The sequence below is a fragment of the Hemitrygon akajei genome, chromosome 10 (assembly GCF_048418815.1).
Source record: "Hemitrygon akajei chromosome 10, sHemAka1.3, whole genome shotgun sequence".
Taxonomy (NCBI): Eukaryota; Metazoa; Chordata; class Chondrichthyes; order Myliobatiformes; family Dasyatidae; genus Hemitrygon; species Hemitrygon akajei.
This window is the reverse complement of record NC_133133.1, coordinates 172,011,059-172,021,370: the sequence shown is the minus strand read 5'-3', so window position 1 is coordinate 172,021,370 and position 10,312 is coordinate 172,011,059. Positions and strand designations below refer to the sequence as shown.

The following is a 10,312-nucleotide window of genomic DNA, read 5'->3' as shown; positions in this document are numbered from 1 at the left end:
TGGAACTCATTCAGAGAAAAACACCAAACCCCCAATGCACAAAAAAATTGTGCCAACAGCAAAGAGAAAAAAAACAAGTGAAAAACACAGAAAGTAAAACACCACAAAGTCATCAAAAAAGTTCAGGCACATTCAGTTCAGCTCAGTTCAATTCAATCTAGTGCTGCATCATTCATTATCTTCACAGAATCACACAATAAAAAGAGGAGCGACCAGAAACCGGAACACATCTTAACTACAGTCTAGTCCACAAACCTTGGCCAAGACCCAGGACTCCAGCACCATCCTCTGATAGCATTGAAGCACTGAGAGACAGAGAGTGATCATCACAAGCAGATACCTTCCTCCAGCAGCAGTGAGGGGCTGGTACACACTGCTGAACACCGGCTCTTAACTCAGTGATTTCAATCTTCCTCAATGCTTTAATCGGTGGGCAATGGAGTCAATCATGGGCTCCGAGCTTGTTGGCCTCGAGTCTTCACGTTTTGCTCGAGACCTCACTGAACACCCTGGGAGACAGCAAAGCGCCAGATCACTCAATCAGCCCAAAAACACACCACCAAAATGAAGATCACAGTAGCAGAACCACGTTTAAAAAAAAGATGTAAGAGAACTATTTCTGACTTGGAGCTGTTCATTACAAATTTTCTTATATAGTTTAAAGTTCCTTGCTGCCAAAAAAGGGATTTGGACTGATTTGGACTATATCTAATCCAGTGTGTTGTCTGGTAAATTGACAACTCTGGAATTAAATAAATTTATAATTTATGCCATAGCAATATAAACGTTCTCTTTCCAAAACTGATAGATCAGAATTTACATGCACATGCAATGATGGGGGAAAATAATCTTGCGTAGAATAAACGCTTAAGTGCCACTTCATGTTTGCTTTACAATAAATGGGCAGTGTTTGGGAAGAGTGTTGCAGTCGACAGATAAATAAAATTGAGGATTATTATCAAGGATCGTCATGCACCAACCAGAAAGGTCCACATTTTTAAGGAGTGGAACTCAGTAAGACTTCAAATAGCAAGGACACAAGCTGAAAAGATTTCACTGTTTATTCTACGATTTTCATTAGTATCTATATATAAATATCAATACAGACATCTATTGTGCTTTAGTATACAGAGGTGCAACGCAATTCTTAATAAATATTCTCCTCAATTACTGTTGTCCATATAGAGCAGCTGTACCTCCCCCTACCCCATCACTGAATTCTACAAAGGCCTGCCACTACAGAAAAATCAAAAGATTAATTGACAAACCATTCTTTAATATACAGTTTAGCTGTCAATACAATCCACACCATTATGAACTTAGCAGTGATCATACTAGCACTCCCAGCAACAATTTTTGCTTCAGAAGAATGCAGCCAAGCATTTGGGAAACTCCACTGATCTCAGAAGCAGGGGTTCCCAACCATTTTTATGTCATGGACCAATACCATTACACAAGGGGTCCACAGACCCCAGGTTGGGAACACCTGCTTTAGATACAAGAATTGTTATTATGCTTTTTTTCTGAATTGTAATTCTACCATTTAAAAAAAATCCCTTGAGACAATTGAATACAAAATGCATTTCCTCAAGGCACAATGTACAGCAGTTATCAATTTATGCTCAATTAGAGATGAACACAAGATTACAGTACAATTTAATACAGCATTAAGACATACTCCCGTGTTTCTGCAAAAGGCATGATTCATAGGAATATCTAGGTATAGGCACAATATTACTCTTTTTAGAAAATAAAAGTGACTTTTGTTCCATAGTAGAGCCACCACCTACTTAACTTAGTTGTTCTTTTTATTTTAAAACCAAGGTCAGTAATTTTAAGTCAAAGTGACACTGTAACACAAAAAGTACAAAGATTTATAAATGTGTAAAAATCAAAAGGTAAAATCCTACGTAAGGCATGTGCTTGATTTAAGTTTGCATCTCAGCATTTTGGTCAGGTATTGGTTTTGGCAATCGATCAGGCAAAACAGATGGGGGCGTGGGTTCAGAAGGTTGCTTTGTGTCGATCGCAGTGCTGCTGTGTGAATTCTTGAGGAAAGCCTCCTGATCTTCAGTGGGTGAATCAGAAATGCTGTGTACAATAGCTGTGGCCACCTCCATCTCCGTGGTCATCAACGATTCATCGTTTGTAGTTGCAGACTTTTGTGCGTCTTCTGCCACTTCATTTAAATCTTTGCTAAATTCAGAAGGTGATTTCCGTTTGATCTTTACATACAAATTATCCTGTTTGTCTTTAATTAATTCACTTTTCTGGAATCTTCCAAAAAACCAGATGAAGAAGCCAAAGAAGATAAATGCCAAGATACTTGGGACAAAAGCAAGACACTTGACTCCAAGTTTGGCACCTACATACCTGCTGTGTAAAAACATGTCACCATGGACATAAGTCCTGTTAGTCATTGGGTTAATATTAGTTGATCTCCATTCCCAGTTCAGAGTACTTTTGTTTAAAGCCTTTAATGTCTCCATATCTTCCACTGTATAGATTTTTTGTCCAGGTCCTACATACTGACCGTATTCTCCAGGCTGGTAAAATATCTGATTCTTCCACATATTCAAGTCCAAAATCAACACGAGAAAGATAATGCCATAGTTAAACCATTTACCTGTAAATAAATGTGATAAAATAACTAAAAGGTTCTCTTAGAGTTTGCTTCTTCAAAATTCACAACTCAAAACAGTATCAACTTCTAGGAATTTGCTTATTTGTATGTGCAAGATATTCATTGTCCCCACTGGAATGAAATATCATACTTACAGTATTCTGCCAAAATTTAAATGTTTGTTAGGAATATTTGGTTCTAATGTAACTCTAAATCGGTTTTCTCAACTCATGGAATCTAAGAGTGAATGAGGACAGTTAAAGAATAAAGGTGAGACCTGTTTGCAGGAGGGGCAGGACTGGCAGCTGAATGTTCTGGGGTTCCTTTGTTTTAGATGTGTTCGAGCAGGAGAGATTAAAGGGAAAAAGGTGGCATTAATAGTCAGGGAAAATGTCATCTCAGTCAGGATGGCTGGAAGCTCATCTACTGAGCATTTATGGGTAAAACTGAGGAGTAAGAAAGGTATCACCACATTAATAGGATTATATTATAGACAACCCATCAAACCGCAGGATTTAGAGGAGCAAATTTGTAGAGAGATCGCAGACTGCTGCAAGAAACATAAGGTTGTGATTTTAACTTTCCACATATTGACTGGGACTCCCACATTGAAAAATGGCTGGATGGAAAAGAGTTTGTCAAATGTGTTCAAAAAGGTTTGTTAACAATATTGTACATGGAAATCCCAACTGGAGAGAGTACCATACTAGATCTCATATTAGGGGATGAGACAGGGAAGGTGACAGAAGTTTGTGTAAGGGAGCTTTGCATCTAGTGAGCACAATGCCATTAGTTTCAAGACATTTATGGAAAGTGATAGGTCTGGTCCTTGGGTAGAGATTCTAAACTGGAGAAAGGCGAATTTCAATGGTATCAGAAAAGATCTGGAAAGTGTGGATTGGGACAGGTTGTTTTCCAACAATGATGTACTTGACAAATGGAAGGCCCTCAAAAATGAAATTCTGAGAATACAGAGTTGGTATGTTCCTGTCAGAATAAAAAGCAAGGATAACAGGTTTCGGGAACCTCGGCTTTCAAGAGATATTGAGACCCTGGTTAAGAAAAAGAGATACATAGCAGATAAAGGCAGGAGGAACAAATGAGGCACTTGAGGATTATAAGAAATGCAAGAAAATGCTTTAGAAGGAAATGAGGAGAGCTAAAAGGAGGCATGAGGTTGCTCTAGCAGACAAGGTGAAGGAGAATCCTAAGGGTTTCTACAGATATATTAAAAGCAAAAGGATAACAAGGCACAAAATTGATCCTCTGAAAGACCAGAGTAGTAATCTATGCATGGAGCCAAAACAGATGGGAAAGATCTTAAATTTATTTGGGAGATAGACGTAGAGTCTATAGAAATGAGGCAAAGCAGGAGCGAGTCATGGTTCCTATACAGATTACAGAGAAGGAGGTGTTTGCAGTCTTGAGGCAAATTAGAATTGGATAAATCCCCAGAGCTGACAAGGTGTTCCCTTGGACCTGATGGGAGGCAAGTTAGAAATTTCAAGGGATATTTAACAGAGATATTTAAAATATCCTTAGCCACATGTGAGATGCTGGAGGACTGGAGAATAGTTAATGGTGTTTTGTTGTTTAAGACAGTCTCTAACAATAAGCCAGGAATTTATAGGCCAGTGAACCTGACATCAGTAATGGGAAAAGTTATTGGATGGTATTCCATTAAACCTATAACTCAGGTTTTCAAGTCCTGCCAACATACTTGTAAATTTTTTCTGCACTCTTTCAAACATATTTACATCTTTTCTGTAGGTAGGTGACAAAAACTGCACACAATACTCCAAACTAGGCCTCACCAACATCTTAAACAACTTCAACAAAACATCCCATCCCCTGTACTCAATACATTGATCTATGAAGGCCAATGTGCCAAAAGCTTTCTTTATGACTCTATCTACCTGTGAATTCACTTGGATAAACGAGGACTGATTAGGGGAAGTCTACATGGCTTTGTGTGTGGTATTCCATGGCTAGCCAATCTTAAAGAGTTTTTTGAGAAAGTTGCCAGGAAAGTTGATGAAGACAAGGCAGTAGATGTTGTCTAAAGGACGTTAGCAAGGCATTTGACAGTGTCCCATATGGGAGATTGGTCAAGAGGGTTCAGTTAGTTGGCATTCAAGATGAATTAGTAATCTAGATTAGACAGTTGGAAAAAATGATTGCTGGAATTTAATACTGTCAAGTTTGAGGTTTTGCACTTCAGTAGGACCAACACTGTGACTGGTAGGGCACTGAGGAGTGCGGATCTAGTAATACAGGTTCCTAATTCATTGAAAGTGGCGTCACAGGTAGATAGGGTTGTAATGAAATCGTTTGGCACATTGACCTTCATAAATCGCTGCATTGAGTACAGGGGTTGGGATGTTATGTTGAAGTTGGATAAGACATTGGTGAGGCATAATTTGGAGTATCGTGTGCAGTTTTGGTCACCTAGTTACAGGAAAGACATCAGTAAAATTGAAAAAAGAGTACAGAGGTAATTTACAAGGATGTTGGCGAGTCTGGACGAACTGAGTTATAGGAAAAGATTGAATAGGATAGGACTTTATTCCTTAAAAAGTAGAAGGTTGAGAGGAGATTTGATAGAGGTATACAAAATTATGAGGGCTACAGATAAGGATAATGCAAGCAGGCTTTGTCCACTGAGGTTGGGTGGGATTACAACCAGAGGTCATGGATTAAGGGTGAAAGGTGAAAAGTTTAAGGGGAACAGAGGGTTCAGAGAGTGTGTAATGAGCGGCCAGCACAAGTGATGCGTGCGAGCTCAAGTTAGATAGATATTTTATTTTATTGATGCAAAGGAAATTACTGTGTCACAATAGCATTACAAGTGCACTGATATACAAATATTAGAAGAGAAGTAAGAAAGAATAAAAAATAATTTACCTCAAACAGTCTAACAGGAGGGAGGTCATCACTTCCCCAGCTGAGGCTAAGAATGATCAAGGTTCAAGAAAAGTTTAGAAAGGTACATGGATGGTAGGGGTATGGAGGGCTTTGGTCCCAATGCAAGTCTATGGGAGTAGGCAGTTTAAATGATTTTGGCATTGACTAGATGGGCTGAAGGGCCTGTTTCTGTGCTGCACTTCTCTGTGACTCTAGAACAGAGTGACCTGGGAATACAGATGCATAATTCCTTGAAAGTGGTGTCACAGGTAAATAAGGTCATTAAAAAAAAGCTTTGGCACATTGGCCTTCAAATGCACTGAGTACAGGAGTTGGGATGTGACATGAAATTGTAAAAGACATTGGTGAGGCTTAACTTGGAGTATTGAGTGTTGTTTTGGTCACCTACCTACAGGAAAGATATAATTAATTTTGGAAGTGTGTAGAGAAAATTTACAAAGGTGTTGCCAGGACTTGAAGACCTGAGTGAGAGGGAAAGGTTGAATAGGTTAGCATTTAATTCCATAGAACATAGAACACTGTGAGGAGATTTGATAGAGGTGTATAAAATTATGACAGGTATAAATAGAGTAAATGCTAGCAGACTTCTTCCACTGAGGCTGGATGAGTCTAAAACTAGAGGTCATGGGTTAAGGGTGAAAGGTGAAATATTTAAGGGGAACATGAGGGGGAACTTCTTCTCTCAGCGGGTGGTAAGCGTGTGGATCGAACTGCCAGCGCAAGTGGCAGATGTGGGTCAATTTCACATTTAAGAAAAATTTGGATAGGAACATGAATGGGAGGAGTATGGAGGGCTATGGTCTGAGAGCAGGTCGATGGGACTAGGCCGATTAATGGTTTGGCATGAACTAGATAGGTGAAGGGCCTTTCTGTGTTGTCACAGACATCCCACCCTGCAAAAACTCATTTCAGGGAGGTAGTGCCATCAATTTGTGGGAGACTCCCGGGAGAGGTGGGATGTCTGCAATAGAGTGGCTCCCTAGCAGCTAGCCAGCTAGTTTAAATAACGTTAGCTATGCTAATGAATAAATGACGCCTGTTAAACTCACCTCTCCCTCTCCCGCTCTCCCAAAAATCGATTTCCGGGATATTGTATATCATTTGCAGGTGTCAGGGAGCAGCTATCAATTTGCGGGACTCCCGGAAGGAGAGGTGGGATGTCTGCTGTCATGTTCTGTGAATCTATGACTCCATTAATTTTATTTGTCACACCTACATCAAAACAAAGCTCTGACCAGAGATCAGTTGGCACTTGGGGTTGATTAGTAAGAGCAAATTAAAATGAAGGCATGAGCAAGTGCAATGGGCGTCATCGGAGTGGATATAGTCAGAATGGTGATCTTAAGGCTTTAGATCCTAGAGGCTTCACTCAGAGAAGGCAAAAGAAAAAAACTCACATATTTTCCTTCCCTTCTTTATATTTGCTCAGCTAGGATAATAGGGAAGGCAGGTAGAATAGTGCAATGCTCCCCCAGTGGGATGTAGGAAGGCAGGGAGATCTCCAGTGTCCCTGATGAGTAGAGCTGCAAGAAGTGCATTCAGCTGCAGCTTCTAACAATCCACGTTAAGGAGCTAGAGCTGGAACTGGATGAACCCCAGATCATTTGGGAGGCTGAAGAGGTGATAGGTAGTACATATAGAGAGGTAGTTACACCCAAGGTGCAGGACACAGGAAACTGGGTGTCAGTCGGGAAAGGGAAAGGGGTTAATGAGCTTGTGCAGAGTACCTCTGTTGCCATCTCCCTCAACAACAGGTATATCACTTTGGATTCTGTCAAGGTGGGGGAGGTGGGGAGGGAATAACCTAACAGAGGAGAGTCACAGTGCTCGGGTCTTTGCACAGAGTCTGCCTCTGTGACTCAGAGGGGAAGGGGGAGAGAAGAAGCATGCTGTGGTGAGAGAGGATTTGTTAGTTAGGGGAACATAGAAGGTTCCGTGGGTGAGAACGAGATTCCCGGATGGTATGTTACCTCATGGGTGCCAGGGCCCAGGATGTCTTGGATCGAGTCCTCAACGTTCTTAAGTGGGAGGGTGAACAGCCAGAAGTTGTGGTCCATGACGAAGTTCTGCACTGGGAGTTCAGGGAGTTGGGTGCTAAGTTAAAGGGCAGGACCTCCCGGGTTGTTATCTCAAGATTGCTACCTGTGCCACATGCTAGTGAGGCCAGAACTAGGAAGATTATACAGTTTAGTATGTGGCTAAGGTGTTGGCATAGGAGAAAGGGCATAATGTTTTTGGATCATTGGGCTCTCTTCCAGGGAAACAGAAGGAAAGTTTATACCTGAACTGGAGGGGACTAATACCCTAGTGAGAAGGTTTGTTAATACTGCATGGTGAGGTTTAAACTAGAGTTGCAGCGGGATGGGAACCAGAGTGCCAGAACAGTTAGTGGAGAGGTTGTGGAGGCAGATGTTGGTAAGACCTCAGACAAAGATAGAAATCAAAAGATTGAGCATGGTGTGACCTGTGTCCTGAGCTGCCTACATTTCAATGCAAGAAGTATCGTTAGAAAGGTGGATAATACTGCTGAAGATGAGGTATCTGGTTTACAAACAGAGGCAATGTGTAGGAAGAAGAGGCTGTTGATAGGGCAAAATTGCAGTCAACTGGATGAGTTGCAATGTAAAAGGTGGGCAAAATTGAAAAGGGTGAATACAGGACCTGAAGGTGTTGCATCTGAACACACGCAGTATAGAGAATGATTTAGATGAACCTGCAGCACAGTTGCAGAGTGGCAGATATGATGTTGTAAGCATCACTAAATCATGGCTGAAAGATTACAGTTGGGAGCTTATTATCCAAGGATACATATTGTATCGAAAGGATAGGCAGGAAGGCAGAGAGACAGACATACTTTATTGATCCCGAGGGAAATTGCCAAGTCTTTATGTATATTTAAGACAGAGTTGATAGATTCTTGATTGGACAGGGCATGAAGCGATACGGGGAGAAGCCAGGAGATTGGGGCTGAGAGGAAAATTGGGTCAACCATGACGAAATGGTGGAGCAGACGCAATGGGCCAAATGGCCTACCTCTGCTCCTATATCTTATGATCTTAAAACATACAGTGAAATGCACTATTTGCAGCAAATCAAATCAGCAAGGATTATGCTGTGTAGCCTGCAAGTGTCACCACGCTTCTGGTGACAACATATGATGGGCACATCTCACCAGAGCGCCGAGAGGAAACCCACGCAGTCACAGGAAAAATGTACAAATTCGGCTGGAACTGAACCCCAATCTTACCACTGGTACTGTGATAACATTATGCTAACTGTAATGCTACCGTGATACCCTATTATTCTCTATGTAACTGTAGAATTATTTTACTCTCCAAGTGGTGTAGAGTCAGCAGGCTATAGAACAATTAGATTTAGGCATTCATACATAATTCCATCCCAAATTTCAGCATTTCCCTAACTATTCTCATGTTATGGGTCATACCTGTGATACAAACTGTATATTCGTTCTTGAATATCTTCTGGAAGTGAGGCAGCCTTAATTGAATATGTGAGGTGGGAAGACCTGGAAGGTTGATTTCCAAATTTCCCATGAACTGTGGAAACTCCCAATCCTATGAAAACAAAACATACATATTTGTCACCAAGCTACTGATTACATCAGTAGATATGATAAAAGATAAGACAAATAAGATATCTTGATATCCTTATTTAATAATATCCTTCTATGACACATCCACTTTTGATTGTTCCATATATTCCTTCTAGTTAATAGAGTTTTATTATGAAGTATAAAGAAAAAAATGATTTTCACTGTAAGGACATTAATTCCTGGCATTTTTAACAAACTTATTGCATCAATGGCTCAATACATACTTGCCAATATATTTATTCTCAGCCCAAAGTGCACAATCAACTTGTAAAATCATTTTAAGGAGACTTTTTTTAATGATTGTAATTAAATATTTTAAAATCATGAGTCCAGATGAAGTGTTTCAGCCCAAAACATAGATGTTGCCTGACTTGTGTGTTTCTCAAAATCATAATTTGTATTAACACACATATTCATTTAAAAGTATGAATCTCCAGACAGAAATTTAACCTGTTTTATTGACAATTGATAAGAATCATGCAAACCAATCCATGCAAATTGAACCAGATGATTTGGGGCATAATGGGTGCCGTTACAGTTCCAAACTGCATGGGCAAAATTGTGTGATGAATCTTAACAGGGGCTACAAGGATGACTCAGAGGAGTCAGTCGGTGCGCCAACTTGGGTTGACACCAATACCAACACCACCATCATGTAGCTGAACATTCCAGCTAATGTCCCCCATCAAACCTGTACAGCTGAACATATTTTACAGATTTAAAAACGTACTTTATTTGTTACATATACATCAAGGCATGCTACCATGCTGCCCTATGCTGGAAGGATACCCTTCTATCCCTCATGGGCGAGGAAACCATGTTTCCACTTTTCCTTGGGTCCTGGTGTGGCCTATACTTGCTGCTCCCTGACTAGGATTCTCCATTGACTTGAGAATGCAGTGTGACTGTGACGGACTGAGAGCAAGCAGAGAGGGACTTGAGGGAAGAAGTTCAGTCTGCAGGGAGCCTTCCTTACCCGGGTTATCAAGATACCATCAGCGAGGAGGTACAAGAGCCTGAAGCTGCACACTTACTGTTGTTCCTTCCACTCTTGTCATCAGATTTCTGGAAGGTCCACGAACCACGAACACCACCTCGCTATTCCTCTTTTACAATATTTATTTATTTTACTTTATATTGTCGTGCACTAT

The 10,312-nt window shown here is 40.6% G+C and overlaps 1 protein-coding gene across 5 annotated transcripts in view; it reads right to left on the bottom strand.

The window, feature by feature from the left end:
* Window positions 1-853: 853 nt before the first annotated feature.
* Window positions 854-10,312, bottom strand: part of tmem117 (transmembrane protein 117) — a 411,893-nt gene continuing 402,434 nt past the window's right edge. For 3 of the 5 annotated variants that reach the window (XM_073059703.1, XM_073059707.1, XM_073059704.1), the window contains 2 exons: window positions 8,994-9,123; window positions 855-2,626 (listed from right to left, as the gene is read on the bottom strand). In XM_073059703.1, the coding sequence (XP_072915804.1) occupies window positions 1,929-2,626; window positions 8,994-9,123 (828 nt within the window). In that variant the 3' untranslated portion in view covers window positions 855-1,928. Of the gene's footprint in view, window positions 2,627-8,993; window positions 9,124-10,312 lie in introns of all 5 variants that reach the window. The other 2 variants (XM_073059705.1, XM_073059706.1) reach the window with 1 other exon arrangement.